At 43.1% G+C, this 23309-nt stretch overlaps 1 protein-coding gene across 3 annotated transcripts in view; it reads left to right on the forward strand.

Annotated features, from left to right (window-relative positions):
• The window catches only part of Map2k5 (mitogen-activated protein kinase kinase 5), a 233270-nt gene that overhangs the window by 75673 nt on the left and 134288 nt on the right, over positions 1-23309 (forward strand). For all 3 annotated transcript variants that reach the window (XM_028867040.2, XM_037207420.1, XM_037207421.1), the window contains exons 9-11: positions 4202-4241; positions 18416-18484; positions 18573-18654. In XM_028867040.2, the coding sequence (XP_028722873.1) occupies positions 4202-4241; positions 18416-18484; positions 18573-18654 (191 nt within the window). The remainder of the gene's footprint in view (positions 1-4201; positions 4242-18415; positions 18485-18572; positions 18655-23309) is intronic.

A 23309-nucleotide genomic window follows, 5' to 3' on the forward strand; every position in this document is an offset into this window, starting at 1 on the left:
GATTCAGTAGTTAGAAATCTTCCCGGGAAAGGTGGTGGTGGTGGTGGTGGTGGTGGTGGTGGTGATGGTGATGATGGTGATGATGGTGATGATGGTGATGATTGATGATTGATGATGGTGATGATTGATGATGATGACGACGATGATGACAATGATGATGATAGCACCTACCTGTCAGATTATGGAATTAAATGCATGTGGGATTTGTAAAACTGCATTCAAAAGACAGTATCCCCCTCCCATTAAGCATAGAGCATCTACTATGGGCAAGCACTTGTGCTAAATGTAAGAATAGAAAGAGGATGATATAAGAGTACCATCATATGTGTGCCCAGTGTGGCACACAGTGCAGGGACATCTTCTGAAGTGTAGTGGGGACCATCATATAAATTCACATTGATATTGCATATATATATATATATACAAATGTATGCATATGTATATGTGCATATGTATACATATCTACAAATGCATAGTTATATTCACACACAAATGTATACATATTTTCATGCATATGGATATATATTCTCATGCATATGTATATATATGCATATGTACACTTTTTTTGAAACCAGGTCTCATAGTACAGATTAACCTAAAACTCACTGTATAGCCCAGGTTGACCATAAATTCATGATCTTCCAGCCTCCTGAATGTTGGATTATAGGTGTGCAGCAGCTTGCGCAGCCATAAGAATATATATTAAAGGAAGCTACTGGGTGCTTTCTAGGGTAGCTTATGTTTTCTTGTTAACCCAAAGAGACTGAGACATCCTTTCTCATCTAGCAGAAGTTACTGTTAAGTGGTGTTTCCGCTTTACATTTGTTGTGGTGAGTGAGATAGACACGGTCAACACAGATCTCAAGTCTGGTTAGAAGAGCAAGAACCACTTCACATGCTCAGTCCTACCCTTGGCACACATGCTCAGTCCTACCCTGGGCACACATGCTCAGTCCTACCCTTGGCACACATGCTCAGTCCTACCCTTGGCATGTCTTTTGCAGTTTATATTCTTGGGTTTTCCTGAGCTTGGCTGTTACTCAATCTGGCTTTTGGGTGTTTCTGGTAAAGAAGGAAGGATTGGCCTGGACAGTTTTCTGCACTCCCTACTAGTTCAGGAAACTCTGGTCTGACATTAAATGTTGACACCAGCATCCGTGTTCCCACACCTGAATTGTTCCTGACAAAGACAGAAAATAGGAGGGCTGAGAATGTTGCACAATGGGAGAGTGCTTGCTTGGCATGTTTGGGGACCTGGGCTTGAACCCAGAATCACAAAACAAACAAACCAACAAAACCCAATGTATTAGTCAGTGTTCTCTAGAGGAACAGAACTGATGGAATGAATTTATTAAGTTATATATATATATATATATATATATATATATATATATATGGTTTCTTAGAATGACTGACAGGCTGTGGTCCAGCCAGTCCAACAGTGGCTGTCTACTATGGAAGGTCCCACAATCCAGCAGCTGTGCAGTCCAAAGGCTGGATGTCTCAGATGGTCTTCAGTACATGCCGGAATCCTGAAGAGGCCCTAATGCCAGTGAAGGAATAGACTTACCAAGCTTCCTTCTTGCATGTCCTTTATATAGGCTGCCAGGAGAAGGTGTGTCCTAGGTCAAAGTGAATCTTCCCACCTCAAAAGATCTGGATTAAAAGTGGATATTCCCACTTCAAATGATTTAATTAAGAAAAAAAATCCCTCACAGGCTTCTCATATTCAAACATTTACACCAGACTAGTCCATCTTGTGCCATCCCCAGGTGTCTGTATTGTGTGTTCAGTTTTACAGGGGACTAGTCCCAAAAGGCAGGTGGAGCACACAGGGAGAAGCACTCAGAAATGCCTCATACAAGCGCTTCCTCCCTTCGCTCTTTGGAACAGGTAATTACTGTGGCAACAACAAACTAATTTGAAGCGTTAGCTGTTAATTAAAACATTGCAGAGGTGTATAGTTGTCTTTTGGTGTAACCAGAGCCTCCATTCAGACTTCATTAATCACTTTACAGTTAATGTGCTGAGGAAGGTCAAGACAATTGAGACGTACTATCTGCCGAAAGTAAACAAACTCTTTCTCCAGGTAGCATGCTGATTGCAGAGTTGAGGGAGTTGGCTTAGCTCATGCCTGACTTTGCCTTTGTCATCCATTTCTCCCCGATGATTGAATGTGAAATCGGCCCTGTCACCAGACTGTAAACCAAGCCACAAGGCTTCTTTATTGCTCGAAATGGAACCCAAACTTGCATGGATGAATTAGCGTGCGTCATAATTAAATCATCAAGTCTCTCTTTTAATTCACTTGGAAATGGGAGACCTTTCTTTTGGGAAAGAGATCGGCTTTCTTGACAAGCTAATTAAGTTGCCAAACTATCCAGTGAGGAGTATGTGTGCTGGGCTCTCAGCTAAGCAAGTTCTTATCATCACAGCTGCTCTCAGAAGTCCATGTGGTGCCCCTTGTTCAAAGTACCAACGCCGCTCTCCCCACAGCTTCAGATTTTTTGTCCTCCTCATACTTTAGTCCTTGGCTAGTGATCTAATACTCAGTGTTTGAAAAGGCTGAAGTTGGAAGCATCTATGATATACCAGTGGAAATAATGTTATTATTTAATCTTATGTATTGAATTATTGATATTTACCTGGAAAAAGCATCTAAATTCCTCACATACATTTTAAAGGGCATAGACCAACAACTTCTGCAGCCACTGGGGAAAATACAGTATGCACTATATACTAGTACAGTATAAGTGGACACTGGCACTGTCCACTCACATCTCAGCCACTAACCACATGATAGGAAAGTGAAATCCCCCATGGAGCTGCATGATGGGAATATGTGGAATCCTCCAGGGAGCAGATGCAGTTCTTCCCAGTTCTTTTGGGTTTGGTACTTTTATAGGTTTGCAGTTAGAATACCTGCTTGTGTTATGTAGCTCATTTAAAATTTTTATGTAAAATTGTTTATATCCCAATAATGGTGAGAAGATGTAGTTCATGCAGTGTGTATGTAAAAGGCCCCATTTCATTTATACACATTAGGTCTTGATAGAAAATGATTTTATTTCTGCAAACCTCAATTTCTTACTTTCCATAAATGAATGAATGAATGCTTGCTTGCTTCCTTCTTTCCTTCCTTCTTTCCCTTATGCTGGTCATCTAATACTGTGCATTATATATGCTGGACAAGTAAGTACTCTACCACTGAGGTATATCCTCAATCCTATTAATATTTCTTAATCTGGGTTACGTTATTTCAGTGCATCTGAGTCTCTTAATTTCTTTTCTATTATGGTAATAAAACACCATGACCAAGGCAGCTTTAAAAAGAAAGTATTTCATCCATGGCTTATGATTTTAGAAGAATAGAGTCCATGATGATGGAGTAAAGTTATGGCAGCAGGAACAGCTGTACATCTTGATCTACAATTTGGAAGGGCAAGAGACACTGAGAATATTCAAAGCCTGTGGCAGTGACACATCTCTTCCAATAAAGCCACACTTCCTAATCCTTCCCAAGCAGTTTCACCAACTGGAAACATCGAAACTTAGGAGCCTTTGGGGGCCTTCTCATTCAAACTCCACACTGAGCCTACTTCCCTGTTGAAGGGGAAAATGAGCCACATGCTCAAGCCATAGCTGTATTTCTCATGAAAATTTATATTGAAAGCCATAGTCAGAACTCATCCTGTGATGGGTGATTATTTTGATAAAATATAGTGATATGATTTCTCTATTATGTACCTTAAAGAAAAGCAAAAACCTCCCTTTTGCTGCTTATACATGACCACAGACACACAATGCCACAACAAGGGATCCAAGGCCAGAAAAATGAATGACCACAGACACACACAATGCCACAAGGGATCCGGGGCCAGAAAACCTGACAGAGTTTGAAGGTCTAGTTCTGCCACCGTGTACTTGGGCATTGGGCAAACTGTTTAACTTCCTCATGCTTCAGAACTCTAAGAGGAGAGTAATAATAACAGTGTGACTTGAGCAGTATTTTAAGATATATAATCATTTCATAAACCATTTCACACCACAGAAGTATGCATTGCCAGCATGGGCCATTTGCCTTGAGAGCACCAGGTATATCCCCATTCTTGCGGAAATGTATGGGTTGACACTGGGTCCTTAGCCACTCTGTAGGTTACCTAATGATGCCAAGTCACTTTCTTTTTTTATCTTCCTACAGAGCATATCATGTCCCAAGTGGGAAAATTTTAGCTGTAAAGGTAAGCATTGGATATATTTTATGTATATTTTACGCAAATTTGTATGTGTCTGAGTTTGTATGTGAATATGTGTGAGTGTGTGTGCGGTCCATGTGGTATGTGCACACATGGAAATCGGAGGAGGATGCTGGGAGACCTGCGCTATCACTCTCTTCCATATTCCCTTGAGACAGGGTCTCTCACTGAACCTGGAGCTAGATCCTCCTGTCTCCTCCCACCCACAGTGCAGGAATGGCAGCATGCAGCCATGCCTGGCATTTTACCTGGGTGCTGGGGATTTGTGCAACAAGTACTCTTGCCTGCCGAGCTATCTCCTCAGCAATGTGTTGTGAGATTCTTGGTGTTCTCTGATTTCCTTTCCCTCTCAGCTTGCCTCACCGGTACATGAACACACTTTCCAACTGCAGGCTCTTTGTTGACACACTGGTCTGACTCCCCTGCAGTCTCGCAGTGACCTGCCCTTACAGACACACTCTCTGCTCTGCCTGTCAGCTAATGACTTCTTGCCACACCCTGTCTCTGGTCTCTGGGCCTTTGGTAATGGAAGGTTTCAGTTTTTGAACAGCTGCTGCCTGCTAGGTGTCACCTTTTGTGTTTTAAACAGTTATCTTTAATCCTGAACTCTGAGGTAATTCTCAGCCATTTTTAGATTTGAAGAAAGTGGGACCCATAGAGCTGATTTGTCCAAGGCCATTTGGGAGAGGCGGGTGAGGATTTAAATGATGTCCGTCTGACTCTGTAAAACTGACTTCCTCCAGGTGCTCTACAGCTTTTGTACAAATAACTGCTTTTCAACCCTCTGTTCTCCACCAGCCTTTCAAAGTTCATCTCCATGATGCCTTCGTAACTCCCTCCACAGTGAGAAATTGCCCTCTTTCCCTAACATTTCAGTTTGTATTTCTGTGTCTTATATCTTAAGGAAACTAAGAATTTGCATAATGATAATTCCATTTTTATTAGGGTTAAACTAAAACTAAGGCTCAGATCTGCATTCTAGTGCATTCCAGGATTCCCTCACTGTCTCACACCTAGTTCAGCAGCTACATCACGTGTGGCATTGTGAGGTCTAGTTTTCATAACAGCCTGTGTGAGGAGGTCCAGCAGCACTCTCTCTCGAAGCCTTCTTCGAAACTCCAAGCAAATTATATCTACACAGGCACAGCTTGGGACGCCATTGAGGTCATTATAGGCTCACATTCTACGCAGGAGGAAGAGGTCCAGAGAGTTCCTGGCTCTATGGGAATAAGCTGTGTCCCAGCCTTCCCCTCCGTTGACCTACATTGAACCATCTCCGTGTCTCCCCTGAGCTCCCCTTTGATCAGAGCACCCACGAACTGAGCAGGGTTTTCTTATCTGTTCAGTTATTTGTTCTTCTGATATCAGAATTCTTTATATTTAAAGGCAGTCAAATCTTGGGTTAGTTATGCCAAGAGAGGGAGAGAGCATCACTACAAATGATCCAGAATCCTTGGCCTTGTCAGTACAACATAAAATTTTCATAATTGCATATATTTTAACTTGTTTTGCATAGGCTAATAATAAGATCCATGGGCACAGTTAATTTAATTGAGCATGGCAAAGGACAAGCAGCTGCTCTGGAGCGGATTAAAGGTCACTCTTTTAACAATATACTTGGGTTCAATTCCAGCGCCCACATGGCAGCTAACAACTGTCTGTAACTCCAGTTCCAGGGGATCCAACACCCTCACACAGACATACATGCAGGCAAAACCACCAATGCACATAAAATTTTTAAAAAGAATATGCTTTACAAAATAACTTAGGTTTCCACTATATGAGAGCAGCTGGAGTTCGCAAATAAGCCGCTCTCTAGGCTGGCCCTTTGAACTGCGCTTTCTAGCAAGACCTGTATTGTGTTTGCAAACTGAGTCAAGTGGTGATTGATTTTTGTGATAGACTTGTGTTGCATGAATCCAAAATGGTTTTATAATAAAAACCTGGAGACAGATATCATAGTGAAAGCTGAAAGATCAGAGAAGCAGAGCAAGCCACAGCCATTCCTCAGCCTGCAATCACGCCTGAAAGAGAGAGTTCCTGTCTTCTCCTGCCTAGTAGTATTCCTTTCTCTGGCCAGCCATATCACTTCCTGTCTCAACCTTCCTACTGCTGGGATTAAAGGTGTGTGATCCCAAGTGCCAGAATTAAAGATGTGTGCCTTGAACTCACAGAAATCCAGACGGATCTCTGCTTCTGCCTCCTGAGTGCTAGGATTAAAGGTGTGTGCCACCACTGCCTGGCCTCTATGGCTAACTCTGTGGCTATCTCTGTCTGTCCTCTGATCTTCAGGCAAGCTTTCTTAGATTACAAATATATCACCACAGACTTGATCTTGGTAACCAAAGCAAAAATCATATAGATTATACAATGGTTATAATGGGATATAATGTACCCTTTCTTCAAAACAGCCAGAGTGGCTCATTAATTCTTAGAAATTTGTTATTTAGTTCCAAATATTTGGAAAATTTCCAAGTATTTTTCAGTTATTGACTTCAGACCAATGAAGTCAATAACTGAAAAATTTAATTCCAATGTTGTCTAAAACATATTGTATAATTGGAATTACCATAAATTAATTTGGCTCAAAATATTATCTTTGTTGGTGAATCTTCTCTGTGCACATAAAAAAATCTACAATCCAAAGAATATGAAAAGTGTTAGGTAAATCTTTGTTAGATCAAGTTAGCTTTTAGTTTTAATATCTTTCATATCTGAATTGATTTTTTTTTAAACTTGTTCTATCAATTACTAAAACTAGAGTGTTAAAATCTCCAACAACAGTTGGACCTTGGTCTGTGTTATGAATTATTGTGATTATCGTGCAGGGGAACCCCCAAGGGTATTCCGAGCATGCAGGGAAACATACCGGGCAGATGCATGCCATGTGGGCATGGCGGTGGTGGCGCAAGCCAGTAATTCACCACCCAGACACTGCATCCACGTGGAGAGTTTGTTATAATAGAGAGATGAAGGAAAGACATGATAGGAAAGAGAGAGAAGAAGAGAGAGAGGAGTTGAGGGTGCACACCTCGTGGGAGGAAAAGCAGAAGAGAGAGGGGAAGGGGAGGAGTTTCTCCTTAGAATGAGGCTTTTACGTCAGGACGCAAGGTAGTGCCAAGGGGTGGGATTTCAAGGGGTGGGCCAGAATATTAACATTCCACTGTTTTATTATAAGAGGTGAGTTATGGAGCAGGTTGGGGGACAAGGGTGCTAAATTCTCGAGGCTACTTCAAGTTGACAAGGGGCGAAGTGGAGAGGGGGACTGGGAGTCACGCATGGCGGAAGATCTCAGGAATGTTCCTTGAGGGAGCTGAGGAGGCAGGCTGCAGCAGTGGTATTCCAGGAGCTTGGTGGAAAATGGCATGCCAAATCAGGAGTATAGAAGCCATAGCATCTGCTGTTTCTCTGGAGGTCAGGTGGGAACAATGAATCTGCAAAATATGCTCAAAAAATAGGTGGGGTCAGAAATGGGCTCTGGAGATGTTAGTTTTCATCAGATCAGATTTCTTGATGCAGTAACAAAACTTTTCCCAGGAGCCTGTAGGTATCTGAAAGACAGCTGGAACAGATTTACATCATGGCAAAAGGATTAATAATCCATTTAAGGACTCTTAAGAACTCTTTGTAGTCAATGTTCTATCATTTTATCAAAGCTGCATTTATCAGTATTAAGAATTTGAAACTCTGGAGTTATATCTGAAACCAGTCTATCCTGTACCATGAAGTCTATGAATGAGACATACCTGTCTGAAATTGGAGAGTGTATATTCTATAATCTTGAGATTGGGACTGTTAAACTGATACCCTAGTCATCAAACATCGTCAGATCTGAGAAGGATAAATTTAAGAAGTTAGAAAGCTTTCCCACTACCTAGGCAGCAATCCCAAGTCTCTCCATGGTTATTGGGGGTACAGAAGCCCCAAAGGCAGTACTTGTTCAGCAGATAGGTCCAGAAAATCTGACAGACTTTTTTTTTCTGTGGAGTAGAAATTTGGGGAGACTGACCCACCTTGACTTTGCAGTATGGGGCAATTGGTCCTCCATTGTTCCACTCATTCACAGTCTAAACAGAATCTCATCTTTTTGCTGTATGGCTGGCCTTGCCATAGGAGCTTCCAGGCTGGTGGAAGTTCTTCTGCGGCCATCTGTCTTCTTGAGGAAATACAGGATGCTGTCAGGAGCTGGCATGTCTCTTTATCATAAAAAAAAAAAAAACAAAAAAACAAAAAAAAACAACCTTTTATATTAAATGCCATATTCTCAGATCTCTACAGGTGTTTGAGGACTGGGGGAACAAAATCTGTTAAATGTATTTATAACTTTCAGAGCATATATATGACTTAAATCTGAATATACAGGTTTCCCAGTTAGTTACAGCTTAATGAAGTTAGCAAGGACAGGGAGGCTCACGTTCTTAAGCCTGAATTGACCTTGAGTAAGGAGAGACATTCTTTAAGATGTCGACAGTGATATCTGACTCAATTACCATTTTTAAGGCCCTGTAGCTGTAGTTCTGATCTTTGAGTACAGCCAGATTATAATCCTGAATGACTTACATAGAAATAATTATTTCTTTAGCTGTCTCCTGAGAAGGCAAAGAAGAGTGACAGGGAAAAGATCCCAAGACTGAAGGAGAACAGGAGAAAAGGGGCCTGTGAGTCAGGGTGTAGCCTAACTCTGAGACAAGGACCCTCTTGGTGGACTCTATGCCAGGGTTTCCATCCCTAACGTAGCCCTCCATCCTGTCCTGGGAACAGGGAGCACAGGACGACGTATTCTCCATTGCTGCTTCAAGCTGAAACAGGGTCAGGAGGACTCTGGCTAGTTAAAGTAAGGGGAACCCAGGCATGTGGTCATCTGACCTGGCTGTAGAGACAGGGAACAATTACGTTTGGCTGGGCCGGTCCACATCACACAGACAAGGACCTCTGCCGCCATCTGTAACAGGGAAAGCAGTGCCGGCTGTGGCCCCCACTGCTGCTCTGATAGTTCTGACAGCCTGCTGAGATACAGACTAGAGACGGGAGTTACAATGTATGAATTTATGTGGAGCCTTTTGGCTCATGCTTTGAGAAGAGGAGAAGTTCCAAGACCAGGAGAGAGAAAAACGCCATCCTTAGGAATAGACAAGTGAGGAAAAAAATAAAAAATTTAGATAAATTAGTATTATCAATCAGCACTGAAATGCAAATTGTGGAAAAGCAGGTAATGAGTAGCCAAGGAAATTTTAAAATCCTGAGCTTGTGACCCAAAGTGTATCAGAATTGTATTAATGTTAAAATCTGAAATTTAAAATCTTAATATAATGATACTGCCGCTATGTGGTTCAGCTGATGCCTTGGAGGGAGCGCATATGTCTCCAGGCCCTGCCCACATGAGTGGCTGCAGAGAAATGAACACTGTGACTAGACTTCTGCCCCTCCCAGATGGCTGGAGCCTAAGAGAGGCGGCTAGGGAAGACCAGGCCAAGGCCAGAGGACTTTTCCTTGGCCCATAACAATGGTGAAACAATGTGCATCAGGAGGTGACCTTCCTCCATACTGAAGGCCTGAGCGCTGGGTGCCCCGCCAATGCTGCCCTTAGTAAAGATGGTGGTGAGGTCATATGGCCTGCCTGTTTTAACCTTAGCCAAGATGGCAGCTAGACCATGTGGTTACCCTTATTTAAGAGGGTGCCTTGATCATGTGATTGCCATTATTTAAGATGATGCTGCCTGATCATGTGATCGCCCCTATCAAATATGGCGCTTGACCATATGTTAATGTGGGTCCCCCCCACCAAAAAACAAAGTGAGCAGATAAGGAACAGATAAGTTGAAACATTTAAAAGTCAGTCAGAAAGAAATATAGATGGCCACATCAGTTACACATTTCCATTCTCACATAGGGAATAAGCTTTGTGAAAGAAAGAAGGAAAGTAACAGTGCAGTTGGGCAGGAGAGAGGGGACCCCCAAGCCATTGGTCAGCAGCAGTGGTCGGGGAAGGGGGCCATAGGCTTATTTTTCCACAATGAGGTGTAAGGCCCAGCGGACTGACCTCCGGCATCCCAGAGGGACAGCAAGGGCCACGATAACTGTGCAAGATAGCCAATCATCACAAAGGCTATGGGCCATGGAATTGAGAGGGCACAAGCCATCACCATATGATGTCACATAGGGATCAGGGCTGAAGGGCTATGAGCCTGAAAAACATGGTACCAGGGAGCGAACCGAGAGGAATCCTCACTTGTGGGAAAATGACCAGAAGAGAAGGGAGGAATCTTACCAATCCAGTAGGGTTAAGAGCCCCCAGCGGTGCTCAGCCTGAAAAATGGCAGGTGGTACAGGATCCCAGAGCTCCTCAGGCTGCCGTGGGCAGGAGAAAGCAGTAGGATTGCCTAGCAACATTGGGCGCCAATCTTATGAATTATTGTGCAGGGGGCCCCTAGGGTATCCTGCACATGCAGGGAGACATGCTGGGCAGATACAGCAGTGGATTGGGCAGATGCTCACCGTGCAGGCATTGGGGCGGCGGCGGCACCCAGTAATTCACGACCCAGACGCTGCATCCATATGGAAAATTTATTAGAATAGAGAGATGAAGAGAAAGATAGGAAAGAGAGAGACAGAGAGAAAGAAAGAGGAGGGGGTGAGCATTTCATGGGAGGAAAAGCAGAAGAGAGAAAGGAAGGGGAGGAGTTTCTCCTTAGAATGAGGCTTTTACGTCAGCACACAGAGCAGCGCCAAGGGGTGGGATTTCTTAAATTTCCATTGCTCCTGTCATTGTTTTTGAAGATGTGCTATTAATTTCAATAGGGTTCTTATCATTTGGATGAATTGGCCTCTTTGTCTTAATGCAGTGACTGTTTTGTTCATGGCAATCTGTGCTCTGAAATCCATATTGGCTATTATTAATATACTACAGCATCTAGATTTCTCCTAATGTTGGCCTTTTACTTTGAACCTAGCACATCTCTATATTGGGAATGAGTTTCTTGTAGACAGCATGTAGTTAGATCTTATTTTATAATCTAGTCTGATGACCTCCGCTTTTTAGTTAGAATGTTGGAACCATTTACGTTTTCTGTGATATGATATGACTGGATTTATATTTCTTGTTCTGTTTTCCGTTTGTCCTGGTTGCATACCCATTCTCCCTCCACTGTTTTTAATGGTTGTCTAGAGTTTGTAGCATCCATCTTTAGTCTTCACATAAGATCCTTACAATAGAAGCTGTGTTAGTACGTACTCTGTTGCTGTGAGGAGACACCATGACCAAGGCAAGTCTTAGCAGAGGAAGTGTTGAACTGGGACTTGCTTACAGTTTCAGAGGATTAGTTCATGACCATCACTCGATGTAGGAACCTGACCGGGCTCTTCTTTTGAATTTGAAAGATCTTGTTCCAGTGTTGGCTTTATATTTTCCTGCGAGGTGTTGGCTGTCCTTTGTGTTCATTGTTCTATGTGTCCCCTCCCTGGCCTCTCTGGCTGCTGTTCTGAGTTCTTTCTGTGTTGCAGGTTATGGTTACAGTTGACAGTACATGGTTCTGCTGGGCTTGAGAGTGATCCTTTTTTGTATTCAATATGCTTGAAGTTTGTTGAAATTCTTGAATATGTGGGATTTCAGCTTTCATCCAATTTGGAACACCTTAACCTTTCATGAGATCATCTCCCACATTGAGAACTTGACCTGAGTATTCACCTCATTTCAGTCTTTCCCTGTTTTAGTTTTGAAATGTTTCTCCTCCAGAATCTTCAAATACACTGACCTTTTCCTCTTCACTGTCTAATGTGCTGTCCCTCCTGCCCAGTGTGGTTTTTCGTTATTTCAGATGTTCCTTTTTTATCCCTAGAAGTGTGAGTAGGCCTTTTGCTTTAAGAACAGTTTCCGTGTTTCCATTTTTTGATGTGTCCAACCTTTTTTTTTTTTTTTAAACCTTTAGAGTATCTGGAATAATTATAACAACCGTGCTGGCTAGTTTTATGTCAACTTGACACAAGCTTAAGTCATCTGAGCGGAGGGAACCTCAATTAAGGAAATGCCACCATACAAGTGGGCTATAAGTAAGACTGTAGGGTGTTTTCTTACTTAATGATTGATAGGGGAGGGCCCAGCCCATTGTGGGTGGGGCCATCCCTGAGCTGGTGGTCCTGGGTTCTGTAAGAAAGCAGGCTCTGTAATAAAAGGCAGGAGGAGCAAGCCAGTAAGCAGCACCATGTCTTCTGCACCAGCTCCTGCCTCCAGGTTCCTGCTCTGCTTGAGTTACTGTAATGATTTCCTCCAGTGATGTGGAGGTGTAAGCCAAAGAAACCTTTCTTCCCCAATTTGCTTTTGGTCATGCTGTTCCCTCACAGCTAGAGAAACCCTGACTAGGACAGACCAGCCAACCATTGGACATACCTACCAGTGCTGTTATGCATGTTGTTTGTGGATTACTTCCAGTAGATTCCTTTTCTTTTCATTTTGGGTTGTATTTCTTTTTTATGGGATACTGACAATGTAGCACAAGAAGCTAGATATTTTTGCATTCTGATAAATATGCTTAAAGTTTGTTCTAAGATGTTAGTGACTTTGAAACAATCTGACTTTTTTTTTTTAAGACTTACTTGAACTTTATGTAAAGGGCCAACCCAACAATCCACCTGGAATGCATTTTTCCCATTCTGCTGAAGCGGGATTCCTGATTCCACCTGGCTGAGGTCGCACACACTGCAGGCAGCAGGGCTCTTTCCCCGGGTTCTTTCTCCTTGGCCCGGGTAATTTCCCATTTCCATGTAGAGCTCCTCACTCTGCTGTGGACTCCAAGGTCTGTCCCACTCCCTCTGGGGCTCCTCTGCACCCAGGCTCTGTCCTCTCAGCTTGGGGAGACTGAGCTCCACCTCCTGCTTTCTCTCCCTCTGTAGGGATCAGAAGACTCTAGTCAGGGAACCCAGCAGCCCAAGGTTCATACTCTTTACCAGTCTCTAGGTGGTGTGCCGTTTCGGCTACTGCCCAGTACCTGGAAACCTGTTGTTGATTTTTCTGGTTTGTAGTCCGTGCGTGCATGTGGGGAGTTGGTTGGCTTGTGAATTGTTGTTGTTGTGTTTTAAGGCAGGGTCTCACCATGTAGTTCTAGCTGTCCTGGAACTTTCTATATAGACTGAGCTGGCCTCATCACGGGGATCTGCCTGCCTCTGCCTCCCTAGTGCTGGCACTAAAGGCGTGCACCAATATGTTCAACTATCCGGGTTATTTTGTTGGTCTGATTCTGGTTCCTTTCCCATTGTCATTGTAATCCAAATGCCTGCTTTTGCCTGTTGTAAGACTGTTGGCCAGCTTCTGAACGGTTCTCTCAGGAAATAGAAGTTTCAACTTATTGGTGACTTATGCTGCTGAGTATCTTGCATATATGATCTTTATTTATGATCTTTGCTACTATTACTGCTTCTCTTTTAGCAAGTGCAGAACCTGAGACACAGAGCAGTTACACAGATTGCCCAGGGTCCTATGCCTTAGAGAGCTCTGCAGCCAGAGCGTAAACCCCTGCCTTTACTGATCTCCACCCCCAGATGCAGTTCCTGAGAGCATAGTTCCCCTCTCAAGAGTACCAAAGGCTCCATGTTACTTCTGTACTGGTTTCTTTCCACTTCCGAGACACAAGGCCTCATGGAGGGAGTTTAAGGAAGGGAGGGTTATTTTGCCACACAGTTGGAGGGTGTAGCCATCATGGCAGCAGAAGTGTGAGGTAGCTGGCCACTCTGCATCTGTGTGAGGAAGGAGATGAAAGCTAGTACTCCGTTCCTTTTCTTACTTCTATTTGGCCCAGGACCCCAGCCCATGATGCTGCTGCCCACGCTTAGGGTGGGTCTCCCGTCTTAGTTAACCCAATCCAACTCTCCTCACAGACATGCCCAAAGGCTTATCTCCTAGGTGATTTGGGACCTGTTAGGTCAATCTGTATAGAACTATCACTGTCAACCATCATAAGGCCCAGACAAACTGAAAACACTCTTGGATGGAAGGTAGACCCCTCCACAATGCATTAGCAGTCTGCTGTTGCTTTTAATGCATGTTCTTACGTTTCCTGATCTCTGTGCATTTTGTTGTTTTACTTGAACTTGTGACCTCATCTGAACCTGGCTTGTTTCTTCCCCATTTCAACAAGTTAATTCATGTGCGCCTCTCTAATTAGAATGCCTTCATCCGTGTCTTCAGCTATTAGAATCCTTAACAACTTTCAGGGGCCTGCTCTTTGGTTCTGGATAAGCCCTGTCACGTGTGTTGTATCTGCCAGCCACCTTCCTAAAGGTCATCACATGCCATCGTGCGCATGGCTGTTAGCATCATGTCCGCTTGCTCTGATGTACTGAAATCTTTTTAAAAGTGGAGAACAGAACTGAGAGTTTTCTTGCCTTACCTGCAGGGCCCAGCACTACATGCAGTGAGTGTCTCGACACATAATTTTCTGGTTGAATACAGTTTTTGTTGTTGTTGTTTAATTTATTCATTTATGTTTTTGTTGTTTCCTTCATTCATCTTTTGAAGTAACAACATACAAAATACCCCCTAGTGTTCTTTGTATGGACCGTTGCTCTCCCCCAGAATATTTCTTAGCTTCTTTTGTTATATTAAAGGATGAAATGGAAGGTTAAGAGTTAGAAGCGCATTTGATCTTTTCCTGACCCTCTCCTGACTTTGTGTGACTTGAAGCATGTCACTTGAACCTCTCAGTGACCCCAGTTGTCTGGTGTCACAGAGGAACTGTGCAGAGCAGCAAATCACGGTCCTTGTCTGAGCCGAATCACCTTCAGGGCTCTGCTGCCCACATGGAGCCATGGGGGTTTCATTTCCCAACTCAGTGGTCAGTTGGCCACACTTCAAGTGTCTGTGGGCCCAGTTAGATGAGAGCCCTGCTAATAGCATTTCCAATTTTTATATATTCTTTGAGTCCTACTTTATAAAGACTTGCAGCATTTTCTTCCCCAGACTTGAGATGAGACAAGAGAACTTTTCAGGTAATTTTTTAAAAGAATCTAATTTTAGGAAAAACAGGAAGTTCTCTGTACCATGCAATTTAGGTTTTTTTCTGCTTCACAAAGCACATTTAGAAAATGATGTTAACCACACTTTAGAAATAACTGATAATCACCTGCATGCTCGCTGGAACACATTCGGCCAGCTTTTGTTTGTTTGCTCTTGGTAGCAAGACCATTGCAGATAAGTAGAGCGGAAAACACCACAAATACTGTTAGCCGGCCTGCAAGCAGAACCTTTCCGTGCCAGTAATGCCTCCTGTACCATCTTTCCAGTAGTAATGCTTGGGGAATGAACTGGATTCGCCAGGATTGTTTGTGTCCTGATGGGAAAAGAAGCCATCTAACGGGATTTCTTAGCCTTGTATGTAGCATGCGTTGATTATCATTCCCGGAGTGCTTTGGATTTCTGCAGCTTTTAAAACAGCATTTAAATGGACCATTTGATTAATCATTTGTATCCTGGCTGTAATCCTCCCAAATTTCCTTTCTGAGTTGTACATACTGTAAAAGACAATTATGTCGCCACAGATTAAATAAGTGAATTAAAACAGAATAGTGGCTTAATTTGACCTGTGATTTTGTTCTCCTCGCCTTTAGTGGAGCGCATGCCACTCCAGCAAATAAATGAAGTCATCCGTGACAGCTCGTGATGAATTGCCGTATTTATACTGTATATTTTAATAGTCTCCCACTAATTTAAATTGAGCACAGAGTAAATTATAATTCAGTCACTTGACTGCTTGTATTTAACCTGACAGCGCATCCTTGTGTGTCCTGGAGGTGTTAGCGGAGGGAGAACAGGGAAGGCAGGCAGGTGCCTCCATGCCGGCTGAACCCTTTCTGGAGGAGCTGCTTCCCGCTCCTTCTCTCCGTCTGAAGCGCTGGTTCAGCCTGCGGAGTCAAGACTCGGGCGGTCCACACTGCCCTCGAACTTCAAAGGGAAAATCCACATTCACTGTGCTTTTCTCAACTTGCCTTCGGAGGAAGGATTGGTCTGTTTATTTTTAGCAGTTTTGAAGCTCACTGGCAAGAATACTCAGGGGAAGGGAGTTAACCTTTCACCAAGTGCCAGGCTCTCGGAAAACTGAGCGCATGCGCATGCACTGTGGCAGCATGGAGAGGATTTCCCCTCTCAAATTTTCAAAAATGACCTGATTATTTGCTTTTTCGGGGTTATGGAAGAGAGCTCCAAACCGATCAGCTCTACGAATACAATAAATAGTCCTCACTCCAGTCTCGGTCAGTGTGGCCCTTTGGTTTGTTTGGTGTTCATGTCTTTGGTTTTTGGTTTAGTTGCAGACATCACGTGACCCATTTCCCTGTGTCTAATAACAGCACGTCTGGAGGACTGTCTTTAAGGAATGCTTTGATTAAGGTCCTTTTCAGTGATTGGGTGCTACTGTGAGCCCTTGTGCTGGGCGCCGAGGTATAAAGAATACTCAGACCCCACCTTGCCCTTGAACCTTATAGCGCTCTGCTCTGGAAGCTTTTAGATGTCTGGGGTCATAAAAGCCGATTGCGGTCAAGGGTAGTAAGGGTCAAGCCAGAGATGAATTCTGATGAAGGGCTTTGAGGTGGGTGTCTGGAGGTGGTGAGGCGTTCGAGCTGGGTCTAAAAGGTCAAACAAGCTTTTGTAATCGGTGACTGTGGAGTGGAGAGAGGAAACACTGGTAAGGTGGTGTGGGGGGACAGGAAGGAGGCTGTGTAGAAAGAGTGAGGGAGGGGTTAGCTTGAGGTACAACCTCCTGGTGTCCTGGAGTTGCAGCTTACTCCAGGTGATGGAAACTCACGCAAGGTTCTCAATCAAGGGAAAGAAAAGTTCTCCATTGGGATCAATTCCAAAGTGTTGGCTAGTGGCGTGCGTTGGTAGAAAAGGCAGTGCCCACCTCCACTCACCCCGAACGTCTTTTTTTCTTACTTAAATGGGTGTCAGCATTAAAAATATACATAATGTGCATATTAGCCAGAGATGGTGGCACATGCCTTTAATCCCAGCACTTAGGAGACAGAGGCAGGTGGATCTCTGAGTTCGAGGACAGCCTGGTCTACAAAGAATTCCAGGACAGCCAGGGCCACGCAGAGAAACCCTGCCTCAAAAAACAAAAAACAACAACAAAAATGTGCACATGACAATAGTCATTTTCTCTCTTTGTGGTTTATGTAATTCATACTTTTTACTGTAGTCAATGTAATGATTCATATTCTTCACTTGTGATACAGTGTAATTTACTGTTGAAAGTTGCAGAATGGTGCTGTTATGGCAATCATGAATATTAGGTTTTTACCGAGAAATGTTTAGACTCAAACTTTGCCACAATTCTCAAAAATTATTATTTATCTATCTTCCATCATTACTGTCTTTTAAAAGTATATTTTTTAAAAAGAACAACATTTTAAAATTTGTTTTCACTGAAGTGCTTAGTGGTTGAGCTGGGCTCTGACTCTTGGTAGCATGCTTGCCCAGCATTTATGAGAAGGCCTGAGTTCAGGCACCAGTGCACACACCTGCCCAAGGAAAGAGAAGAGGCTAAATTAAACTAGAGCTCGTCCTAGGCAAGTCTGGGTCCTCACACTTGGACATTTCTGTGTTATAAAGTCCGCCTTAGTGGCAGATACTTAAGGAAAACCACAACACTTCAAGAGGCCCTCCCTGGCAAAGCGTGGGAGTCAGGTGACCTGAGACCCCACCAGCGTTTGTGAAGAAGCATTACCCACATGGGAGGAAATAAGGTGACAGCATTTTAAAACCCCCATTTCTTTGATTTCTGAAAATCTCATTTTAAAATGTTATTTTATTTACCATCCCCTCTGCTCATCTGTGAGTCTGTGGCTCACAGGGCTCTTCTCTTTTAATGATCTTCTTCTGAAAATAACCAGTGCAGCTAAAATAGGGTACATAAATTGAGTGTTATAACTTAACTGACTTTTAAAGCCATTAATGCTGACCTCTGAGCCCTGGCTTCTTCCAGGGTCCCATCAATCACTTCTGGACCGCCTCCTCCTCTACAAAGGCTTGGGCAGAGACAGAGACAGTTTTTGGTGTTGGGAATTATAATGGGGACTGCATAAAGAAACGACCACCTTTCTTTAGTTCTTGTGTTTCACATGCTGTGTAACTTGAAGGTAGACATGTGCTGATGCTGCTCTGTGTCTGTATTCAGGTTATTCTGTTAGACATTACACTGGAGCTTCAGAAGCAGATCATGTCTGAGTTGGAAATTCTGTATAAGGTAATTTCTTTCTCGGTCACTTTTATCTATAAACTGTATATGTGTCAGCTCCTGGTCACCAACCACTTTTGTCTGGTTTTTCTTGCAGTGTGACTCATCGTATATCATAGGATTTTACGGGGCATTTTTTGTAGAAAACAGGATTTCAATTTGTACAGAATTCATGGATGGTGAGTTCTTCCCTTTAAACTATATTAGAAATGACTTTTGGAATCGGCTGCCTTAAACTTGGTTTTGATATAGATGTCAAGGAGATTTTAGAATGATTGAAATGTGTTAATTGTTGTTTCCTTTACACTAGCAATTCTCTTCCTGTAAAGGGTCCTGGTGTTAAATATTTGTAGGTGGGCTACAATTTCAAGAATGCGAGTTGGTTTCCTTTTACTAAAAATTAAAATAGGACAGACGGCACGCGGGTCCAGTCAGCGCGAGGGGCTCACTGCCTGCCTCTGTGCAGTGTGCGTTTGCCGGGGAACAGATGTTCTGTTCTTTTAATGTTTCAGTCGCCAAAACAGATTTTCTTCTAAAGAAATCTATTAACCCAATGTCCTGTGTCTTTCAGAAAGAAATAGGTTCTTAATTGCTAGACAAGAAATTGTTTTTCAACACAGCTGTTTAGCCGAGCTGCATTTGGCTCTCTTTGGACTCAGCCCTGCCCTCCCTGCTCTCCGTTCACTGCTCTCGGTAGCTCTTCCTTGATCTGAATGTTGTGACAGAATGCAGACTTCTGGGAACCCTATCACTGAAGGTGGTGGTTATTACTGGCTATCCACTTTAAATCTGGACAATTTTCACCTTTTAAAAGGTCAGTTTTTCAGTATCTAGCCTCCATTAAAATGCAGCATACATGTTTTTCTACTTTCTCAGGTATACACACACACATCATACACACATACATATATATACACACACCACACACCACAAATATACCATACATGCGTACAGACACACCATATACATGCACATATACATACATACCACACATAAACACACCACACATAGCCACATATACACACTACACATACACACATGCACAATTACATTCACCTTTCTACTTCTTTAAGTACACATACACTATGCATACACATCCACAGTACACATACACACACACACACACACCACATATACCACACATATACACAAATGCATGCACCTTTCTATGTCTTTAGGAATACACACCACACACACTGCACATATACATACTGTACACACACATACACACACAAGCACACACACTGCACACACACACACACACACACATACACTCCCCTGCCACAGCACACATATACACACAGGCACACTTTTCTACTTCTTCAGTAAACACACACATACCCCACATATACACACATGCACACTACACATACATATACACCCACAAATACACACACATACAGGTACATTCACACAAATATACACACACCCTTGTGGGTATCCTTAGGATTGCTATCAAATCATATGAGCACATAGGTAGTGTAGGTGGGCACCAATCAGAAAGCACTGATTCATAATCCCACTACAGGTCACTCTTCTGAACGTTCACCATTTGAGATCTGCATCATTTTCAGTTACATTAAAATACTTTCTATTAGCTGGGCATTGGTGGCTCATGCCTTTAATCCCATAACTTGGGAGGCAGAGTCAGGCAGATCTCTGAGTTCAAGGCTAGCCTGGTCTACAGAAAGAGTTCCAGGACAACCAAGGCTATACAGAGAAATCCTGTCCCATAAAAACAAACAAACAAACACCTCACTTTTTATTAAGGTAGAATTCAGATACCATAAAATTCCCCATTTCGAAACCTACAGTTTATTGCTGTCTAATTTCAAAACATTCTAAAGAGAAGGCCTCAGCCAACCTAAGTTGCTCATCTCATCTCCTCCATCTCCCCCTGGCAGCCGTGGGTCTCCTTCCTGCCTCTGTGGATGTACCTATTCTGGATATGGCACATTGTACATCAACGGGATCCTATAGTCTACAGCCTTTGTGCCTGGCGTCTCTTGCTTGTATATTGTTTCCAAGTTCATCCTTACAGTAGCAGGAGCAGTCTGCCATCTCTTTTCATCACGGAATAGTATTTCATTGACTGACTATATACAGCATTTGTTTTTCTTTAATTGATAGTCACTTTGGATATTTTTACTTTTTACATCTAAAAGATATTTATTTTTATTGCGTGTGTCTGAGTGTGTGAATGCGTGCACAAACAAGTGTGCATGTATGCTACTGCTTGCTCTTGGAGGTCAAAGCCTGTGGGAGCGGACTCTCCCCTTCCGCCATGTGGGTCCCAGGGATCAAATTCAGGTGATCAGGCATGGTGCCAGTGAAGTTGCCAGATCCTGTAGCAACTCTTAACCTTGAGGAATTTTCAAGCTGTTCTAGTCTGTCAGTGTTCAAATCATGTGCAGTTACTGTAATTACTTAAAAATATTTCAACTCAACAATAAAAACACCAGTCACTCACTTGAAAAACAGTGTGTATTTCTCAAAGGAAGATGTACAGTGGTCAACAGCCACATGAAAAGATATTCAACAACAGTGGTTATTAAGGAAACCTAAATCAAAACTACATCCATGGCTGGGCCGTGGTGGTGCACACCTTTAATTCCAGCACTTGGGAGGCAGAGGCAGGTGGATCTCTGTGAGTTCGAGGCCAGCCTGGGCTACAAAGTGAGTTCCAGGACAGCTAACACTATTACACAGAGAAACCCTGTCTCGAAAAATAAAACAAAACAAAAATCTACATCCATGTTCACATCTGAGACCATGCACACATACAAAATAAAATCAAACACATAATAACAACTGTTGGCAAAGGCATAGAGAAGTTGGACTCCTCAGACAACGTTTATGTGAATCCAAAATGGTATAATATAGACTAGAATAGCTTGACACTTCTTCACATAGAGTTAACACAGGACCTAGCAAGTCTGCTACCACAGAAACCCAAGTGAACTGACTAGCACATGTACACAGTAGACTGTGTGCACAGCAGTGTTACTCTCAAGTGACCAAGAGTAGACGTGTCCCCAGCCATCAAGATGGCCCAGTGGGTAGAGACACTTGATCCATATTGCATTCTTTGTATGTCTTCTCATGCTATTGGTCCTGTGTCTTTTAGTTACTGTTAACCTCAGACATTCCTGTTTTGTTCCATTTAATTCCTAACTCTTTATTAATAGTCTGTTTCAGGTGGAAGGGCTAGCTTCATACCTCCCTTTATGTCTTTAAACATGGTTTATATAGACAGGGTGATTTGGAGGTTAGCATACAGTCTTCTGGTGATATACAACAAAGCACACAAAATCACAAAATCTGTGTATCACCCCCAGCTTTCATTCCCTCTCCTGTGCAGTCCGATTTCTTGACAACTTCCTCTCTGATTAGTGTATTTTCATCTCATACTATGATCTATTTGCAATATTTACTGAGCATTTTCTTTCAGATACTGCTGTAAACCTGGGGACACCACAGTGACCAAGACTTAGCCCTTGTCCACAGGATACATATTCTAAAGTAACCCTTGTTCTCAGGGAATATTCTAGAGATATCTGGTACATTCTCAGGGAGGGATAATCCATGAGCGCATAGAGCAGGATGGGTGGGCTAATAGAGCAGGTGCTGAGCAGGGCATCAGGCAGAAGTGCCATTGAGTAGAAGCGCTAATGAGCTAGTCAGGGACACCACTGGGATGCTTGAACAGGCAGAGTGGCATGTGCCAGTGCTCCCAGATGAACGAAACCACCGTGGTGGCCGGAGAGTGATGTTGTAAGGACCAAAGGCTGCCCAGGAGGCCTGAACCATCAGAGCTTAGAACCTCATGGGCCTCAGAGGCTACAGCAAGGAGTTTAGGTTTGAGGCTGAATTTATTAGGAAGACATTGGAAAGTTTTTTAGGAGAAGAATGTGACCTACCCTCATACTCAGTCAAAACAAAATCTCAGAAACATCTAGCTAGAGGATCTCAGAGTATGGACATGTTTGGATTACTACCACAGGAATAAATTGTGCCCCGCACCCCCAGCCAAAACAAAACAAAACAAAAAACAAAACAAAACAAAAACCTGCATTGCAAAGAAGGAAAGGGCTTTTAAATGTTCGGCTAGCAGGAACTTAAAAAATCTTGTATTAAATTTTTTTTTGTTCACATTGTTAACATTAATAATGACTGTGGTCATTTCAAGCAAATTGGAAGTTATCATAATGGTATTGTTGCTTCTCACACCTCACTTCATACTTATATTTAACCTACATACAAAGACCCTACTTGCAATTTAGATCTTGTAACACAGTAGCACAGACCTATAGGTCTGTGTAAGTGAAGATGGCGGCCCTAATCCTTCAGCAGAAACATGCCGCTCTTCAGTACCGGGCATGGGTTTCTGCTGATCTACCAGCAGTCTTCCTCTGGCTTACCATGTGGACGGTGGCTTGCGGTACAATAAGTGGTCATGGGGATGGGGGTGGCCAGGGAAAACAGAAGTGATACTCACAGAGAGCAAGCCTGTGACCTGAATAAGAAGCTAAAAGTCCAGCCCTGGAACCACAGATGAGTGAATTCTGAAAGGTCTTGCCTAAAGTAAGGCCTGGATCTGTAGCTCAGTGGGGAAGGCTTTGCTTTGAGTGTCTGAGATCCCAGGTCCCATCCCCAGTCCAGTCAAAACCCAGCCTTGAATAAGAAATCTCAGGCCACATGAACACTGTCAGTGTGTGTCGTCAGGTCACATTGTGGAGAGGTAAAACTCACAGAAAGGTCCCTTGTGATTCCACTGCTATGTGATGTTGGGACAGTGGGAACTTTGGGGATATTCAGAGGCTCAGGTCTTCTG

Source organism: Peromyscus leucopus, chromosome 7 (assembly GCF_004664715.2).
Source record: "Peromyscus leucopus breed LL Stock chromosome 7, UCI_PerLeu_2.1, whole genome shotgun sequence".
NCBI lineage: Eukaryota > Metazoa > Chordata > Mammalia > Rodentia > Cricetidae > Peromyscus > Peromyscus leucopus.